This window comes from Amphibalanus amphitrite, unplaced genomic scaffold (assembly GCF_019059575.1).
Source record: "Amphibalanus amphitrite isolate SeventyFive unplaced genomic scaffold, NRLGWU_Aamphi_draft 000284F_arrow, whole genome shotgun sequence".
In the NCBI taxonomy this organism is placed as follows: Eukaryota; Metazoa; Arthropoda; class Thecostraca; order Balanomorpha; family Balanidae; genus Amphibalanus; species Amphibalanus amphitrite.
Genome location: NW_024881779.1, coordinates 351,203 through 371,823, shown reverse-complemented (window position 1 = coordinate 371,823; position 20,621 = coordinate 351,203). Strand labels below are relative to the sequence as shown.

Below are 20,621 nucleotides of genomic sequence, written 5' to 3'. Positions count from 1 at the left end.
GACAGCAGTCACGGCAGCGCCACCGGCGGCGGCAGCGGCGGCGGCGGCGGCGGCGGCGACGGGGACGGCGGCGGCGGCGGCGAGTGGGCCATCACGTGACATTTCAAGGTCAAGTCGCCGGCCGGCTCCGATCAGATGCTGGATATGTGGTCGCCCAGGTCATATCGCCCGGATGTGCCCAAACGGCTGCGGCGGGGGAGCTGCATCAGCGCCAGCACCTCCTCCGCCGTCCACCGAGCCGGCAGCAGAGCGCCGGTAATCCAGATGCTGCTCGACGGGCGACCGTGTCACGCGCTGGTGGACACGGGCTGCGAGGAGACCGTGGTGTTCGCGGGTTGTGTCGATAAATGGGATCGATGTGAGACAAACTTGACCGCGGTGAATGGGAGTGTCGTGCGATGCAGCGGGAGTGCAGAGGTGCTGCTGGAGGCACAAGGCCGGCGGGCGGTGGTCCGTGCTGTGGTAGTGGCGGAAAGGTTGTTGGGTGTTGACGTGCTGTTGGGCATGACCGGGTTAGAGGCGCTGGGTGGTGTGTTTGTTAGTGGTGGAGAGGTGCGTTTTGGTGGTAAAGTGGTGACGGGGGAGCGTTCGGGGTGCGCCGGTGTAAAGGCAGAATCGAGCGGTATGTCGGCAGCGGTGTCTCAGGGGCGTGGTCCAGTGGACAGACAGATCGAGACGGCTGATTTTGTGGCTAAGTTCAGCGACGGAAAGTGGACAGTTTGGTGGAAGTGGGCCGACGGAAAGGAGCCAAAACAACTCAAGAATACTGTGCCACAATATCGCGTGCCGGCAGAGTCGCAGGAGCGGTTCGACGCAGAGTTACGGCTGTGGATCGAGGAAGGGTGGCTACGGCCGTACAATGAGCAGGAACACGGGCGGGTGCGTGGCCTTATTCCGCTCATGGCGGTCACCCAGGAAGCCAAGGACAAGGTCAGGCCGGTGCTCGACTACCGTGAACTGAATGAGCACCTGGTGGCTCATACGGCTGAAGCTGATGTGTGCCGCGACCAGCTCCGCAAGTGGCGGCAACACGGCGACGATGTGGCCGTCATCGACCTGAAGAAGGCGTTTCTGCAGCTGCACGTGGCCCAGGAGCTGTGGCCGTTTCAGACGGTAATCGTGGACGGCCAGCGACATTGTCTGACAAGGGTCGGATTTGGTCTCAGCGTTGCAAGCGGCATCATGCGAGCGGTAGTGCGGGAAGTTTTGGATCAAAGTCCAGAGATCGCAAAAGCAGTGCTCCCGTACGCTGACGACCTGCTCGTCAACGAGACGCTCATCTCGGCTGAGCGGGTGGCCGAACATTTTTCCGCATACGGGCTCTCGTGTAAGCCACCGGAACGGGTAGCGGATGAGGCCGGAGCCCGGATGCTGGGGCTCCGAGTGAGACGGCAGTCTGGCGGTGACGGCACACTGAGATGGTCTCGGGACGGCGTGACACCAGCTGAGCCACCCGGGGTGCTGACCAGGCGGTCAATCTTCGCCTGGGCGGGTCAGCTAACCTCACACGTGCCCGTCGCCGGGTGGCTGCGGCCGGCCGCTGCCTGGCTGAAAAGGGCGGCGAACAAGGTCACCAAAGATTGGGACTCACCGATCACCGACGATGACCTGCGCAAACAAGTCAGTGATGTGGCCCGGCGGCTGGCAGAGTGTGACCCGGCACGAGGACAGTGGTGCGTCTCAGGAGACTCGGTGACGGTGTGGACTGATGCCAGCTCCATCGCCCGCGGCGTAGTGCTAAGTGACCCCACCACGGGTGAGGTTATCGAAGACGCCGCGTGGCTCCGATCTGACAGTGACTCAGACATGCACATAAACCTATCGGAGCTGGATGCCGCGCTGAACGGTATGACTATGGCGGTGGCGTGGGGATTCAAGCGTGTGATCCTCCGCACAGACTCTGTCACTGTTCAGCGCTGGCTGACCGACGCTCTGACAGGCCGTGCCCGACTGAGAACGAAGGCACAGTCGGAAATGCTGGTTCGGCGGCGGGTGGCCGTTTTCAAGCAGCTCTCCAGCGAGTACGACCTCGTCGTGACAGTGGAGCTCGTGCCGTCGGCTGCCAACCGTGCAGACGAGCTCACGAGAGTACCAAAAGAGTGGATCAGAACCGGAAGCGAGCAGGCGACAGGTGTGGTGGCGGCCGTTAGGACAGCTCGACCGGAGGACATAATGGCGGTGCATGAAAGTGTGGGACACCAGGGAGTGCGGCGGACGTGGTGGTATGCGCGCCGAGAGCTGGGAAAGAGCGTGACGAAGTCGGCCGTTCGTCAGATCGTTAGATCGTGCCAGGTGTGTGCGTCGATCGACCCAGCCCCGTCGCGCTGGAAGCATGGTGCCTTGGCGGTCGAGCGCAACTGGGAGCGGCTGGCAATGGACGTAACCCATTTCCGCGGAAAACACTATCTCACCGTGATTGACTGTGGGCCGTCGCGATACGCCATGTGGCGTGAGATCCGCCGCTCTGACGGGAGCGAGATCGTCAGACAACTCGAGGCTCTGTTTTTGGAGCGAGGAGCACCGGCCGAGCTTCTAATGGATAATGCGACCGAATTCAAGGGTCGAGAGCTGAAGGCGTTCGCGGTGCGGTGGGACGTCGAGCTGAGGTATCGCGCGGCCTATGAACCTGGTGGGAATGGCATCATCGAGCGCCACCACCGCACCATCAAAGTGATGGCCGCCCGTCAGGGATGCACCGTACCAGAAGCCGTGCACCGATATAATGTCACGCCCAAGGACGGGCGTGATATCACAACGGCCCCGATACATGGTGCCTACCGTCAGGCTGGCAGAGACTTGTGCGTGCAGTCACAGGGAAACACAGCTGCTCCTCCTCAGACGGCCGGCCAGCCTGGTGTGTATCAGCCCGGTGATGCGGTGTGGGTCCGAAAACGGGGCGATCGGTGAACCGCCGTGTCAAAGGAGGGCACTGTCACCAAAGTCGTATCCGCTCAGACGATTGAAGTGGATGGAGTCCCATGGCACGTGCGGAACATTCGTCATCGTCTTGCCAACAACGGTGACGACGCAATGGCTGCTTCGACGGATGATGAGCAGGAAGAGGAGATCGCCTGTCCGGTTCCGACCGCCCATGTGCCTGGACAGCTGGCCATTGAGGCGCCGGCGGCGGTGGAGCCGTCAGAGCTGACCCCAGCTGTCGCGCCGACCGAGCAGACCGAGCCGGTCCCTCGGGCAGCAGCTGAGGCGGATGGCGGTGCCGGAACAGAGGAGCGGATCCATACAGTGAAAGTTGTAAAAACAGAAACTGAGGGATTGTCAAACGACCGTGTGAACGAAGGTAGAGCGCCAGCGGAAAGTGTAGATAATATCGATAGTTATAGTGACGTGCTAAGAAGGGGTTTGCGCTGCAGGCGTGCGCCGCAACTCTTCGGCGCTCCCATCCCCCATTAGTTAAACTGTAGTTAGATGTGTTCTTTAGGAACAGGGGGGAATGTGTCTCTCTGTTTGTTCACATAGTTTGTAACCGAAGGTTTGTTGTCAATAGTTAAAACACTATTCTTTAGAATTGTGTTTTTCTATTGAATATTCTAGCCTTGTCGCGTAGGGTCGGCGTCGGGTCATAAGTGGTCATAAATGGAGGTCTATGGCCACACATGTGCGCGGCAGCAGGGACACGCCGGCCCGTATATCGGGCGGCCCGGCTGGACATTGGGAGACGGGCGGGCAGTGGAGAGCAGGGCGGGAGAGAGAGAGGACGGGTCGGTGTGCGCGTTGAGATGTCTGAAGGGTGAAGAAATACAGTCTACGATAGACGCAAAGTTTGAATGCCACATTTTCTTATCATGTTTTTATCGCAGTATATGTTTTATCGTGTGTAATGTGGCATTATGTGTATGTACAACTTGTCGATATTTTAGCGTCACTTTGCTTTTACAACATGTATGACGGGAGACTTGAATAGCCACGGTGTGGATGGTCTCAACAATACACTATACTATACTATACTATACTGTGGAAGTAGCCACTTCTCAGTGAGGGCGGCCTTATAGCCCGCAGTGGCCCGGTGACCGCTGTCGGACCGCTCCGAACGGTCAGCCGTCAGTGACTAGTGACCAGTGATCAGTGATCAGTGATCAGTGACCACGGTACCCGCCGCCCGCGCCGGTCACACGGCACAGGCTGATTGACCGGCGGTGCGCTGCCGATGGCCGGCCGGCACGCAGTCTCCAATCAGTCCGACCGACGTCCGTCACCATCGACGGATCGACGCCGACGGCCGCGGTCGACGGGCCGATAATTCGGCGGCGAGCGGCGCTCCGCCCGAGCCGATATGTCCCCGAGCCCGGCCGGCCACCGGCCCAGTTATGAAGCGCTGAAATATGACGCGAGCTCGGGCCTTACGGCGCAGAGAATCTTTCCAACCGAGTCAACCCAATTTCTGGGCAATCTCGGCCGGCTACCTGAGAGGCACTCGCTCAATTACCAACTGCGTCATTTATTAACACCGCGCTCAATGAATGATGGTGCCCTCAATAGTTTAGAAGCCAATCAGTACAGACACCCAAACGCAATAAATACTTAAGCGAATCTGTGATAGCAGATCAGAACACCATCAACAAGTTTGGCTGAATAAAAGATGGTCGGCGGCCGGCGTCAATCTTACGCCGCGGTCTGACCGACCAATCAGCGTTCAGAGATGGGCCGCGTCATCGGCTCGTCCCGGCGGGAGGCGGGGAGGACAGCGGCTGTGGGAGGGGAGGATAGGACTGTGGGAGGGGAGGGTAGGACTGTGGGAGGGGAGGGTAGGATGTGGGAGGGGAGGGTGGGACTGTGGGAGGGGAGGATGGGACTGTGGAAGGGGAGGGTAGGACTGTGGGAGGAGCACCGGTCAGTGACGGTGGCAGGGGCACTGAGGGGATAGCAGGGGCTGTGGGAGGGGCACCCAGGGGGATAGCAGGGGCTGGGGGAGGGGCACCAGACGGGGCTGGGGGAAGGGGCGCCTCGCTGATAGGGGCTGTATGAGGAGCACGGAACTGACAGGGGCTATGGGAGGGGCGACACCGGGCAAGTGACCGGACAGCCGAAAGAACCGCCGCGCGCGTGGGAGGAGGGATCGTCAGGCAGGTGCGGGGCAGGCGGCGGACAGGAGTACCTACCGAGCGGGGACAGACATACCTACGGCGAGACGGATCCTGTCCGTCTGTCCCAGAACTGGGAACTGGCGTCACGGGTAAAATCCACCGCTGGATCAGCGACTGTCACAGGGAAAATCTCTCACCGAATCAGCAGCGATCGCGGATAGAAAACGCTAATGAACGCTACGGAAGCCCCTGCATAATGTATCGCATTAGCGCATTTAGCCGGGGGCCGGCTGATGATAAAGCTGAAATCGCTGTCCCGTATGGAAATTAGCACGGATTTCAACCAGATCGACACTCAGAAATCCACTTATACCTGAATGGATTTACGAGTAAAACGAGACCCGATGCACCCAGTACCGATAAGGGCACATCAATTATTGAAGGCGGGAATGATTCCTTCCATAGACCACTATATGTATAGTGGTCTATGTTCCTACCTACCCGATACCTTTTATTTAATTCAGTTCATTTTTAGAATTTCAGCATGAAGCGTAATAATTGTTCTTTGCATTCGCAGTGTCGCGATGTCTAATTCGAATTTCTGTGATAAGTACTGTGTTATAAACAAGGTTATGTTAGACATTACAAGCGGCTGCGCCACTTGTTCTGCGTCCCGGTCAGAAAATGCGGCACCAGCCAATTTACTTTCGAATAGTGTTTGATTCATATTGATGTGTCGTCCGGGAGCAGAGATATATACGTGCACACGTGCAGAAGAAAATGTTGAACAAAAGAGCCGTTCTGAGGACGTTGTTCGGTCAAATTTGGGTGAGATGGGGTCAGATCAGATCAAACGGGTCGCTCTCGGCCACACTGGGTCAGGCCAGGTCACCTTCGGTCAGGTCAGGTCACAGCATCAGGCCAGGATCGCTTCTTGACACCAACTCCTTTGCCCTACGCTGAATAACAACTACGTAAAATATATTGGTCACGGCTGACACATGGACGACAGAGCCAAACTCTTTGTCGATGCGTTCCCTCGGATGCACTCCAGCCGATTTGGAGCAAAGTGAGAGATGGCATGCAATCGGATGCACTTTGCTTTCTGCAGAAACTTTCCTGCACAGGCAATGCTTTAAGTGGTCCCGAATGAGATAAAAGCAAAACTTTGTAATCGATCGGTGCGTGGCGTGGCAGTGCCCTTCATGCGGGCGCAGAAGTCCGATGGGGCCGCTCAGCTCAGCTCGTCGCACGGCGCGGTCGATGCAGACGGTTCGAGTGCCGGGTATATACGGCGACTGTGGAGCGAGGACCGGCCCCAAATTGGCGTCCGCCCCGGCCCACCTGCCACCCGGCACCCACACGGCACCGTAACCGTGGCGAATACAGGCGGCAGACCCGTGAGTGCCGGACGCAGGGCACTCCACCGGACTCATGGAAATCCCCGACGGCACTCTAGCGACGGACTCATTCCGGTGACACTCGGCTGAGTGCCGCGGTCGTCACGACTGCAGACACTCAACGCTAGCTCAGCTTTTAGCTAAAATCTTACCCAGCTCGGCCCCGAAACCCGCAGCTCCGCCATCATTTCTCTGGCTCCCAGTCCGCCCGGCCGCGGTACCGCGCCACTGCCGGCCCGAACTTTGCCGCTGAATGATCCCACGGCTCGCGGCTATGACAAGATGTTCGTCAATTTTACGGCGGCCGTTTGCAAAAGAGCGCCGCCGACTTTGGGCCATAAGCCGGCCAACTTGGGCCGGCGGCGGCCGTAATGAAACGGCGGCGGCGGCGGCGGGGTGAGGCGGTTCGCGGGGTCGGCAGATGGCCGGTCATCCGAGCTGGAGCCAGCCAGCGCAGTCATACGGCCAAATGGACGCGAGTTTTGGCCGCGGCGGAGAACATAGTGATTGGAGTGGGAAAGGGAGGGAGTATATAGGCAGCGCTCCTCTACGACTGACGCGGTTCAATACGATCGAAAAGTGCGATGCGTTTTTTATGGTTGAGTACAAGAACATTCACAGATAATGGAAATACATAACATATACGACACTAAGCACAGCGTTTGCTGCGAGCTCGAAGCATAAGTTTTCGGAAAAGCTTTAGGAACATATTTTCAGCACCAACAAGATGGTGAGAATGATGCAGTGAACGGCTCGGCCCTCCATATCCTTATAACGCCTCACATTGAAAGAAATGGAAGACAATTCTGGTTTAGCATGTACGCAAAAATGTTTGTTTCACTCGCATGTCAATGGAGACGTATGGCTGTTTACAAAGAAACAATACTTAAAGTTGAAAAAAACATACCATTTATTACGTCTATCAGCACATAAACACTTGACTTTGATCATGAATGCAAACACATGTTGGTACGACACACAATCCCACAGAGCCACTGTACACCCACAAACACTGCGCAGCCCGCTGCCCCTCACACCATCCGCAGCACTGTGCGCCGCCCGCTCTGACCACTAAAACCTGTCCTCAGCACACTGTGCGCCTGGTGCTGAGCCGCGGCTGGGCGGCGGCGCGGCCGGGTACCACCTACCGGTACTGCGTGCGCGTGAACAGCTGCTCGGCGCTCTCCTGCAGAAAGTCGAGCAGCAGCGCCGAGTGGTGCGTCACTAGGTTCAGCTTGCGCTCCGACATGCGCATCTGCAGCAGGATGTTGGGCAGCAGCGCTGTGGAGGACGGCCCGGTCAGAGCGGGTCGGCCCAACGCCAGCGGCGGCGCAGGGGGGGGGGGGGGCGTCTGGCGGGGAGAGGGTGTGGAGGTTCAGTGCGTGTGGGGGAGACATGAGGCCGGGAATCTTCCGAAAGACGAGCAGGCAAGAGACGCCGAAGTTAAACGAAAGAGGTTCAGGGATGTCAAGAATCAGCTGGAATTCTAAGTTATGGCAGGAAAATTATGCAAGATATAGAGACAAAGAAAAGTAGATTCCTGAACACAAGAAGTAGACTCCGTGGCACTGCTGCACACATTTGAGCGCTGGACCTATGGTTAAACTATCGGTAAGCCAGCTCCTTCAGGTGTGTCCCTGAGACGGCGCCGTGACGCGCCGGGCTCCAATGGGCCCCTCAGCACAGTGAGCCGTGGGGGGGGGGGGGTCCGTTCCGCGGACTACTTCATCTGACCGGCCGTCGCCAGCGGCCATATACGGCAGCCAGCGGCGACATTAACGGCGGCTCCACAGCGGCCAATCGACGCAGCCGCTGAATTTTCGCACCGCCGGAGAATATAGTGCGGATAAATGGGCCGTAAACGCCTCGGTCGGCCGGCGGAGGGATAGATCAGGGTTTTACGGGGCGTTAGTGACGTGTGCACACTGACGGAGGCCGGTCGGGGATAGAGCAGGGTTTTACGGGGCGTTAGTGACGTGTGCACACTGACGGAGGCCGGTCGGGGATAGATCAGGGTTTTACGGGGCGTTAGTGACGTGTGCACACTGACGGAGGCCGGTCGGGGATAGATCAGGGTTTTACGGGGCGTTAGTGACGTGTGCACACTGACGGAGGCCGGTCGGGGATAGATCAGGGTTTTACGGGGCGTTAGTGACGTGTGCACACTGACGGAGGCCGGTCGGGGATAGATCAGGGTTTTACGGGGCGTTAGTGACGTGTGCACACTGACGGAGGCCGGTCGGGGATAGATCAGGGTTTTACGGGGCGTTAGTGACGTGTGCACAGTAACGGAGGCCGGCGGAGGGATAGATCAGGGTTTTACGGGGCGTTAGTGACGTGTGCACACTGACGGAGCGAGACGATCCAGCTGGGGACTTGAGGTGTTGACAGGGAGTGAGGTCGGACAGGATGGGTGCCGCTGAGGTGGCAGGGAGGGGGGGGGGGGGCTGAGACAGTGGGATCGCGCGAAGCAGGGTGGAATTTCAGACCAATTGGGGGTTGGGCCGACAAAAGGGGATGCCGCACAGAATGAAAAATTTATCAGATTGAAACGGAAATATCTTACGCCCGGGTATGACGATTCTTGAACCTTCCCGATGCATAAATGTGACTGGATTGTGGATCTCGACATCCCCCGGTTCCGCTGAGTCATGGCTCCCTTCAGCCTACAGGTCACCGAAAACACAGGGTAATACACAGCCATGGCTAGTGGTTACATGTTACCATCACACCGTGCGCATTTCCGGTGTAATTACACCACTCATCTTTCCCTTTTCAGGCCCGTGAGATGCCTATGAACTGAGGAGAAGAGCGCCTACCGAACGCGACCGCTGCGCAGCTCTCGGCCAGTGGCCGGGCGCGGCGGAACGGAGGGTAGCGCGGTACCGGTGAGTCCCGCTACACGGGGCGCCAGCACACGACAGGAGGGTGAGAGAGTCCATCGGACCGCGGCGTCCGGACGGACCGTACACCGGGAGTCTATAACAACTGGACTCGGGGATACATCACAGCGGTCATCAGTTACGTACATTGATGTGAAGACATAGCGCACAGCCCATCGGTATGAAGACGGGCTAATGCCATGGAGGCCAAATGATGCGCCCTGTTTACCACCGCAATGCTCCGGTTGGCGCTTTCTGCATTCTGTATCATTGTTGAATGGCACGGTAATTTTTACATGGAGGAGGAACTAGTTCAACAGCTGTTCTCAGAAAACGAGGAACTGGAAAATAAGGATGAAAATTGCAGTTCTCATTAGTCTTCTAAATGCCATGACACAGAGGCGGCGGACGGTAATTTGGGTTGGGGGGGGGGCACGGTGCCTCCCAGTCCAGTTCAAATACGTGCTGCACCATATAGGTACTGTGGCTGTCACCGTGACTGTTGTTCGCGTTGAACAACTTGTTTCATTTGAACCAATGACGTCATTAAAGTTAGCCAATTATTGCAAACCTTTTTGGTAATGGTTGGTAGCACTCGCACTGTAAAATGCTAGCAAATAAGTGATCAAAATATGTACGACGACCTTGACAACAATATCAATCCAAAATACTCACTCTATCAACTTAATAAAAAAAAGTACTCAGCCAAACTGGCATATGTTCATGACGTAGAACGGAAGTATGATGGTATTTCATTGATAACAATTTCGCTAGGGCAAGATATGTTTGCCCCCCTTGGAAGACGGGGGCGCCGTGCCCCCACTGCCCCCCCCTCCCCGCTTCCGTCGCCACTGTCATGACATACGATGCATTGATGAATGGTGCCCAGCGGCCCATCTCACATGAAGCACGCATACACTCAACACTCAAGAGTCATTTCTTATCACTAAAAATGAATGCAGATTCAGTAATCACAGCATAAAAAATGTCATTACACTAAAGCTGAAGCCAAAGGCCTTGCTCTTCCCATTCACCAGTGTATCACTGCATCAGTCCGGTATGGTCTCCCATACACCGTTGCGCTGGTCGGTCTCAGAGTCGGCGCCTGGCCGCCCCTGGGCCGCCCGGCCGCCGCCGCCGGCCGGTCCGCCGCGCCCCCTGTGCCGGCCGCCGCTCCCCGGCACCGCTCCGATCCCAGTCCCGGCGGCGGCGGCGGCGGCGGCCACCGGACAGCTTTGGCTGCGGCGCGGCGGCCACGGGCGGCTCGACGGCGGCGCACACCCAGGCCACGGTGACGGTCTTTTGCATGAGCTCGCCGCGTTGCCAGTAGTCGACGTTCCAGCGCAGCGGCTGACACCGGCGGCCGGGGCCGCACGGCGACCTCTCGCGGTCGGCGGCCACCTGGATGGTGACCGGGTGGCCGTCGGTGCCGAACTCTTGCTCCTGCTGCTGGAAGGCGCAGACGGCGCGCTCCGGGGCGCTCGTCGAGCCGGCCACGGCCGCCGACAGCGCCAGCAGGCAGGCGGCGGCGCGCAGCATCGCTGCCGCTGCTCCCGGGCCGCCGGTCTACGGTCTCTGGACGGCAGAGGGACGCGGTGGTCTCTCTCAGGCGCCTGGCGGGCGGCCTCTGGACGGCCTCTGGACGGCGGTGGGCTATATCACTCTCTGTGCCCTGGGTAGACGGGCCGGCCGCTGTGGAAGGCTGTGGAAGTCTGTCTGTGAGTCACGGACACTGAGACGGCCGTGGGACGGTGTGGGCTCCCTCACTCTCTCCCGGGCCGCAGAGGCAGACTGATGAGCTCCCTCCCAGTGCAGACAGTTTTATACACCTGATATATCGGGTACAGGTGAGACTGATACTGGCCGGGAGATGCGTACCGTATCGGTGACTCAGCTGGGTGCGATAGGCGCCGCGGTGTCTCGGCCGGGACCGCCCCCAGCAGCACCTGTATATCAATCAGCGGGCCCGGTCGGTGCGGGTATAGAGTCCCGAGATCCCGCGGTGCCGTGACGGTACGTACGATAACGGCTCACCGGGTATGGCCGGTGATATTCTGTAGAGTTCGTCCTCGTGCGAGTGTCGCCCACACAGTTAAAGCTTTGTGATGGGACGCGGGAAAGTAAAACGCTACTTAGAAAACGTACGTACAGTGGAAATGCTAGGTTGGCTGGGTCAGGTTTGCGGGCAACTCAGCGCTTGATAAATGATAATCAGTAAAGGATATTGCTACTTTAACAGTATGCCTGGCTACATAGGTTTTTTGGCGAATCTTTAACACATTAATTCTTCCTTTATTTCGATGCAATGCTGTTCGTAGCGATAAATGAAAACATTTTGGTTGTTTCAAAGCGTCAATGGCACGTTCTCCTATATTTTGGGTGAAGGTAAGGACTCGCAACAAAACCTGTGTAAACGCGGCTAGTGGTCCAAGATACCCTTCCAGTTGATGCTCGAACGTTTCGACCAGACTCATGTATTTACATATAGCGCTTTAGCTCTCACTTCCTGTCCTTTTATCACATTTTTGTCAAGTGAAACAGGCATTTCATAATACCAGTAAGAGGGTACTTCCAACGGGTTTGTGCAAAGCACCCTTCTAAGCGGTCGCTAGCGGTGTGCCAAATTTGAACGCAATCGGCCCAGCCGTTCCTGAGATCTGGAAGCGGCATTCTGCACGTGCGCAAGTGCAAACGGGGTCCAAACTGACTTTTGCACGGCACCCTACTAACCGGTCCCCAACCGTGTACCAAATTTGAGCGCAATCGGCCCAGCCGTTCTCGAGATCTGGAAACGCCCCCTGCATGTGCGCACGTGCAGTAGCGCCCTAACCGCAACACATGGGAATGCATTGCCTGGTGGTTGCCTACCTGTATGCCAAGTTTCAGCGAAATCGCCCCCGTAATTACCGAGTTACTGAAATGGGAACAAATTTGGCACCTCTTATTGTTGTATTTTGCACGTGCACTGAGGGTCACTCACATAGATCAAGAGTATCCGACCTTTGGTAGGCTACCCTATAAAATTTACCGCAAGTCAATCGTTCAAGCCGCGGCTGAGATATGGGCCTCTCAAAATCACTACTTTTGCAAAACTGCTTGAACACCCTTGACTTTTCACGTGGCACGTGCCACGACGGTCACTGAGATGTATCAACAGTAGTCAATTACGGGGTAGAAGGGATGGGGCTACCCAGCAAAAAAGACCGCAGGCCAATCGGTCCAGCGGTTGCTGAGATATAAGCCTCTCAAAAGCGTTACAGGCCGGGCCGCTCATACTGAGATTTTTCCGTTATATTGAAATGACTTCGCTTCGCTCGCTGCGCTCGCTCGCTCGTAAAAACCGCATTTCTCATCGAATATCGAGAAATGAAGTTACTTCATTAATCAGTTATTGCCTAAAAGCCGCGCCCATTTGGACATATAGTAAATACAGTGCGTTGCAGGAGAAACCGACGCATCGTTAAGTCTTATTCGTGCTGGTATTACGATGACGCATATTTTCTGCGCTCCTAGTTTTGTTTCCAAGATCAAATCCCCCTCAATAACATAAACCAAAGTTTTAGTTACGGGCGCAAAATGACCTTAGTAGATGGCTCTTGGCTCATAGTTAGTGACCGACTGGCTTGCCTCTGGAGCCACTGCAGTGTGAGGCGCCGATAGGGAGCCGGGCATGCATTTCGGAGACACCTCCCACGGGCAACGAGTGGTAGGGGCGAGAGCCAGGGTGCCATGATTCTTCATCCGGATAGAGAAAATACTGTGTGTATGAATCACATCCCAACGGAATCCGACAAAACATTACCGCCATACCTGAGCCGTTATCGTACGTACCGTCACGGCACCGCGGGATCTCGGGACTCTACTATACCCGCACCGACCGGGCCCGCTGATTGATATACAGGTGCTGCTGGGGGCGGTCCCGGCCGAGACACCGCGGCGCCTATCGCACCCAGCTGAGTCACCGATACGGCGCGCATCTCCCGGCCAGTATCAGTCTCACCCGTACCCGATATATCAGGTGTATAAAACTGTCTGCACTGGGAGGGAGCTCATCAGTCTGCCGCTGCGGCCCGGGAGAGAGTGAGGAAGCCCACCGCGTCCCACGGCCGTCTCAGGGTCCGTGGCTCACAGACAGACTTCCACAGCCTTCCACAGCGGCCGGCCCGTCTACCCAGGGCACAGAGAGTGATATAGCCCACCGCCGTCCAGAGGCCGCCCGCCAGGCGCCTGAGAGAGACCACCGCGTCCCTCTGCCGTCCAGAGACCGTCGACCGGCGGCCCGGGAGCAGCGGCAGCGATGCTGCGCGCCGCCGCCTGCCTGCTGGCGCTGTCGGCGGCCGTGGCCGGTAGAGGTGTCAATCGGAACCGAAAATTTTGGAATTCCGAAAATTTCCGAATTCCGATTTGGAAATCGGACGGACAAGTGACAAACACATTGGACATATTCGGAAAACTAGTTGAAATTTACAAATTTCTTAAAAAAAAAGTTTAAGTTCAAACTTATTTCCATCATCAATATGCAAATTGCAAAACATGTCATCAAAATTGGCAGGGGATAGGTGTTTTATACATCATTCATAATTATATTGCAAGATGAACATTAACGTGATTGCATGTAGCGGGTATAGATCTGAGTCAAATAAGGTACATACCTACCTAGTACCTTTACTGTGCCAACTTTTAACTCTAAATTTGAAAATGTGTTTACAAATGGCAATTGCCAATAGATGACATTATTGTCAGCAAGCCCATCATGAGATAATACAGTTATGAATACCTATGATGTACAATCATAGACGTGTGGGAAGCACTAGACACCAAAGCAGTAAAGTAGGGAATCCAAAAATAGATTTGCCTCACTTGAAAGTTAACAGAAAAGAGACTGAAGAAAATTGCAAATATCAAGGTGTGCTAAGTAGCACAAGAGTCTTACCTAGAACCTCCTATCATAAAGTCATCCCCTTCTACCTCTTCCCCCCAAAAAAAAACTCCGTGCCGAAATATCGAATGAAATGCTACATAATATGCAGACAGCCTATCAATAAACAGATTACCAAAAGATGATGAAATGCGGCGAAAGCGTCAAAAATGATGTCCGTCAAGACAGCCCATATTCAGCCCAGATTCAGCCCGGATTCAGCCCAGATTCGGGACACCTCCGATCAAGCTGAAACTCGCACACAATGTAGGCCATGACATGCCCAATCCACAGTCCAAGTCATTCGGTGGCACTCCCAGCCGTTTGACCTACAGAGGTCAGCAAAGGTCACGTAGCCCAAATTTGCACAGCAGATTGTGGCCCACCCAGTAGAGCTAGAGCGCTAAAAATGGCACCAATCGACTCGCCAGCATCTAATCTTACTTTCCCAACACTCATTTGACCTCTCAAGGTCATGCGATGACCTAAGGTCATTTGTGGGCTATGTCGAAAATACACTTGCACAGCAGTTTTCGAGTAGATGGATTGACCGAATTCCAAATCAAAGCACATCATCGGGTAGCCCATAGTCCGTAGTAACTTTCCTTGAAAACCGCTTTTCGATATGTGACCCCGTTTGACCTCGGCAGGTCAAAATGTGCAAATAAACGACACTCAATACGTCGCAGCCCGAATTCAGCCCAGATTCGGGACACCTCCGATCAAGCTGAAACTCGCACACAATGTAGGCCATGACATGCCCAATCCACAGTCCAAGTCATTCGGTGGCACTCCCAGCCGTTTGACCTACAGAGGTCAGCAAAGGTCACGTGGCCCAAATTTGCACAGCAGATTGTGGCCCACCCAGTAGAGCTAGAGCGCTAAAAATGGCACCAATCGACTCGCCAGCATCTAATCTTACTTTCCCAACACTCATTTGACCTCTCAAGGTCATGCGATGACCTAAGGCCATTTGTGGGCTATGTCGAAAATACACTTGCACAGCAGTTTTCGAGTAGATGGATTGACCGAATTCCAAATCAAAGCACATCATCGGGTAGCCCATAGGCCGTAGTAACTTTCCTTGAAAACCGCTTTTCGATATGTGACCCCGTTTGACCTCGGCAGGTCACAATGTGCAAATAAACGACACTCAATACGTCGCAGCCCGGATTCAGCCCAGATTCGGGACACCTCCGATCAAGCTGAAACTCGCACACAATGTAGGCCATGACATGCCCAATCCACAGTCCAAGTCATTCGGTGGCACTCCCAGCCGTTTGACCTACAGAGGTCAGCAAAGGTCACGTAGCCCAAATTTGCACAGCAGATTGTGGCCCACCCAGTAGAGCTAGAGCGCTGAAAATGGCACCAATCGACTCGCCAGCATCTAATCTTACTTTCCCAACACTCATTTGACCTCTCAAGGTCATGCGATGACCTAAGGTCATTTGTGGGCTATGTCGAAAATACACTTGCACAGCAGTTTTCGAGTAGATGGATTGCCGAATTCCAAATCAAAGCACATCATCGGGTAGCCCATAGGCCGTAGTAACTTTCCTTGAAAACCGCTTTTCGATATGTGACCCCGTTTGACCTCGGCAGGTCAAAATGTGCAAATAAACGACACTCAATACGTCGCAGCCCGGATTCAGCCCAGATTCGGGACACCTCCGATCAAGCTGAAACTCGCACACAATGTAGGCCATGACATGCCCAATCCACAGTCCAAGTCATTCGGTGGCACTCCCAGCCGTTTGACCTACAGAGGTCAGCAAAAGTCACGTAGCCCAAATTTGCACAGCAGATTGTGGCCCACCCAGTAGAGCTAGAGCGCTAAAAATGGCACCAATCGACTCGCCAGCATCTAATCTTACTTTCCCAACACTCATTTGACCTCTCAAGGTCATGCGATGACCTTGACATCGGTCATTTGTGGGCTATGTCGAAAATACACTTGCACAGCAGTTTTCGAGTAGATGGATTGACCGAATTCCAAATCAAAGCACATCATCGGGTAGCCCATAGTCCGTAGTAACTTTCCTTGAAAACCGCTTTTCGATATGTGACCCCGTTTGACCTCGGCAGGTCAAAATGTGCAAATAAACGACACTCAATACGTCGCAGCCCGAATTCAGCCCAGATTCGGGACACCTCCGATCAAGCTGAAACTCGCACACAATGTAGGCCATGACATGCCCAATCCACAGTCCAAGTCATTCGGTGGCACTCCCAGCCGTTTGACCTACAGAGGTCAGCAAAGGTCACGTGGCCCAAATTTGCACAGCAGATTGTGGCCCACCCAGTAGAGCTAGAGCGCTAAAAATGGCACCAATCGACTCGCCAGCATCTAATCTTACTTTCCCAACACTCATTTGACCTCTCAAGGTCATGCGATGACCTAAGGTCATTTGTGGGCTATGTCGAAAATACACTTGCACAGCAGTTTTCGAGTAGATGGATTGACCGAATTCCAACTCAAAGCACATCATCGGGTAGCCCATAGGCCGTAGTAACTTTCCTTGAAAACCGCTTTTCGATATGTGACCCCGTTTGACCTGGGCCACAATCTGCTGTGCAAATTTGGGCCACATGACCTTTGCTGACCTCTGTAGGTCAAACGGCTGGGAGTGTCACCGAATGACTTGTACTGTGGATTGGGCATGTCATGGCCTACATTGTGTGCGAGTTTCAGCTTGATCGGAGGTGTCCCGAATCTGGGCTGAATCCGGGCTGCGACGTATTGAGTGTCGTTTATTTGCACATTTTGACCTGCCGAGGTCAAACGGGGTCACATATCGAAAAGCGGTTTGCAAGGAAAGTTACTACGGCCTATGGGCTACCCGATGATGTGCTTTGATTTGGAATTCGGTCAATCCATCTACTCGAAAACTGCTGTGCAAGTGTATTTTCGACATAGCCCACAAATGACCTTAGGTCATCGCATGACCTTGAGAGGTCAAATGAGTGTTGGGAAAGTAAGATTAGATGCTGGCGAGTCGATTGGTGCCATTTTTAGCGCTCTAGCTCTACTGGGTGGGCCACAATCTGCTGTGCAAATTTGGGCCACGTGACCTTTGCTGACCTCTGTAGGTCAAACGGCTGGGAGTGCCACCGAATGACTTGGACTGTGGATTGGGCATGTCATGGCCTACATTGTGTGCGAGTTTCAGCTTGATCGGAGGTGTCCCGAATCTGGGCTGAATCCGGGCTGCGACGTATTGAGTGTCGTTTATTTGCACATTTTGACCTGCCGAGGTCAAACGGGGTCACATATCGAAAAGCGGTTTGCAAGGAAAGTTACTACGGCCTATGGGCTACCCGATGGTGTGCTTTGATTTGGAATTCGGTCAATCCATCTACTCGAAAACTGCTGTGCAAGTGTATTTTCGACATAGCCCACAAATGACCTTAGGTCATCGCATGACCTTGAAAGGTCAAATGAGTGTTGGGAAAGTAAGATTAGATGCTGGCGAGTCGATTGGTGCCATTTTTAGCGCTCTAGCTCTACTGGGTGGGCCACAATCTGCTGTGCAAATTTGGGCCACGTGACCTTTGCTGACCTCTGTAGGTCAAACGGCTGAGAGTGCCACCGAATGACTTGGACTGTGGATTGGGCATGTCATGGCCTACATTGTGTGCGAGTTTCAGCTTGATCGGAGGTGTCCCGAATCTGGGCTGAATCCGGGCTGCGACGTATTAAGTGTCGTTTATTTGCACATTTTGACCTGCCGAGGTCAAACGGGGTCACATATCGAAAAGCGGTTTGCAAGGAAAGTTACTACGGCCTATGGGCTACCCGATGATGTGCTTTGATTTGGAATTCGGTCAATCCATCTACTCGAAAACTGCTGTGCAAGTGTATTTTCGACATAGCCCACAAATGACCTTAGGTCATCGCATGACCTTGAGAGGTCAAATGAGTGTTGGGAAAGTAAGATTAGATGCTGGCGAGTCGATTGGTGCCATTTTTAGCGCTCTAGCTCTACTGGGTGGGCCACAATCTGCTGTGCAAATTTGGGCCACGTGACCTTTGCTGACCTCTGTAGGTCAAACGGCTGGGAGTGCCACCGAATGACTTGTACTGTGGATTGGGCATGTCATGGCCTACATTGTGTGCGAGTTTCAGCTTGATCGGAGGTGTCCCGAATCTGGGCTGAATCCGGGCTTCGACGTATTGAGTGTCGTTTATTTGCACATTTTGACCTGCCGAGGTCAAACGGGGTCACATATCGAAAAGCGGTTTTCAAGAAAAGTTACTACGGCCTATGGGCTACCCGATGATGTGCATTGATTTGGAATTCGGTCAATCCATCTACTCGAAAACTGCTGTGCAAGTGTATTTTCGACATAGCCCACAAATGACCTTAGGTCATCGCATGACCTTGAGAGGTCAAATGAGTGTTGGGAAAGTAAGATTAGATGCTGGCGAGTCGATTGGTGCCATTTTTAGCGCTCTAGCTCTACTGGGTGGGCCACAATCTGCTGTGCAAATTTGGGCCACGTGACCTTTGCTGACCTCTGTAGGTCAAACGGCTGGGAGTGCCACCGAATGACTTGGACTGTGGATTGGGCATGTCATGGCCTACATTGTGTGCGAGTTTCACTTTGATCGGAGGTGTCCCGAATCTGGGCTGAATCCGGGCTGCGACGTATTGAGTGTCGTTTATTTGCACATTTTGACCTGCCGAGGTCAAACGGGGTCACATATCGAAAAGCGGTTTTCAAGGAAAGTTACTACGGTCTATGGGCTACCCGATGATGTGCTTTGATTTGGAATTCGGTCAATCCATCTACTCGAAAACTGCTGTGCAAGTGTATTTTCGACATAGCCCACAAATGACCTTAGGTCATCGCATGACCTTGAGAGGTCAAATGAGTGTTGGGAAAGTAAGATTAGATGCTGGCGAGTCGATTGGTGCCATTTTTAGCGCTCTAGCTCTACTGGGTGGGCCACAATCTGCTGTGCAAATTTGGGCCACGTGACCTTTGCTGACCTCTGTAGGTCAAACGGCTGAGAGTGCCACCGAATGACTTGGACTGTGGATTCAGCATGTCATGGCCTACATTGTGTGCGAGTTTCAGCTTGATCGGAGGTGTCCCGAATCTGGGCTGAATCCGGGCTGCGACGTATTGAGTGTCGTTTATTTGCACATTTTGACCTGCCGAGGTCAAACGGGGTCACATATCGAAAAGCGGTTTGCAAGGAAAGTTACTACGGCCTATGGGCTACCCGATGATGTGCTTTGATTTGGAATTCGGTCAATTCATCTACTCGAAAGCTGCTGTGCAAGTGTATTTTCGACATAGCCCACAAATGACCTTAGGTCATCGCATGACCTCGAGAGGTCAAATGAGTGTTGGGAAAGTAAGTTTAGATGCTTGCGAGTCGATTGGTGCCATTTTTAGCGCTCTAGCTCTACTGGGTGGGCCACAATCTGCTGTGCAAATTTGGGCCACGTGACCTTTGCTGACCTCTGTAGGTCAAACGGCTGGGAGTGTCACCGAATGACTTGTACTGTGGATTGGGCATGTCATGGCCTACATTGTGTGCGAGTTTCACCTTGATCGGAGGTGTCCCGAATCTGGGCTGAATCCGGGCTGCGACGTATTGAGTGTCGTTTATTTGCACATTTTGACCTGCCGAGGTCAAACGGGGTCACATATCGAAAAGCGGTTTGCAAGGAAAGTTACTACGGCCTATGGGCTACCCGATGATGTGCTTTGATTTGGAATTCGGTCAATCCATCTACTCGAAAACTGCTGTGCAAGTGTATTTTCGACATAGCCCACAAATGACCTTAGGTCATCGCATGACCTTGAGAGGTCAAATGAGTGTTGGGAAAGTAAGATTAGATGCTGGCGAGTCGATTGGTGCCATTTTTAGCGCTCTAGCTCTACTGGGTGGGCCACAATCTGCTGTGCAAATTTGGGCCACGTGACCTTTGCTGACCTCTGTAGGTCAAACGGCTGGGAGTGCCACCGAATGACTTGGACTGTGGATTGGGCATGTCATGGCCTACATTGTGTGCGAGTTTCAGCTTGATCGGAGGTGTCCCGAATCTGGGCTGAATTCGGGCTGCGACGTATTGAGTGTCGTTTATTTGCACATTTTGACCTGCCGAGGTCAAACGGGGTCACATATCGAAAAGCGGTTTTCAAGGAAAGTTACTACGGACTATGGGCTACCCGATGATGTGCTTTGATTTGGAATTCGGTCAATCCATCTACTCGAAAACTGCTGTGCAAGTGTATTTTCGACATAGCCCACAAATGACCTTAGGTCATCGCATGACCTTGAGAGGTCAAATGAGTGTTGGGAAAGTAAGATTAGATGCTGGCGAGTCGATTGGTGCCATTTTTAGCGCTCTAGCTCTAC

The 20,621-nt window shown here is 54.1% G+C and overlaps 2 protein-coding genes across 6 annotated transcripts in view; one reads left to right on the top strand and one right to left on the bottom strand.

Annotated features, from left to right (window-relative positions):
- The first annotated feature begins 900 nt into the window (after nt 1–900).
- LOC122387354 lies at nt 901–3,116 on the top strand. The gene is made up of 2 exons (XM_043377463.1): nt 901–2,683; nt 3,106–3,116. Exons 1-2 carry the CDS (start codon nt 901–903, stop codon nt 3,114–3,116), a joined length of 1,794 nt encoding a protein of 597 aa, XP_043233398.1.
- Nucleotides 3,117–7,328: 4,212 nt separating this feature from the next.
- LOC122387374 (male-specific lethal 3 homolog) overlaps nt 7,329–20,621 on the bottom strand; it is a 34,167-nt gene continuing 20,874 nt past the window's right edge. For all 5 annotated transcript variants that reach the window (XM_043377509.1, XM_043377508.1, XM_043377510.1 and 2 more), the window contains one exon: nt 7,329–7,723. In XM_043377509.1, the coding sequence (XP_043233444.1) occupies nt 7,587–7,723 (137 nt within the window). In that variant the 3' untranslated portion in view covers nt 7,329–7,586. The remainder of the gene's footprint in view (nt 7,724–20,621) is intronic.

Excerpts from the sequence above, each read along its gene's own strand:
- LOC122387354 (XM_043377463.1), top strand. The coding sequence starts at position 901 with ATGGCGGTCACCCAGGAAGCCAAGGACAAGGTCAGGCCGGTGCTCGAC.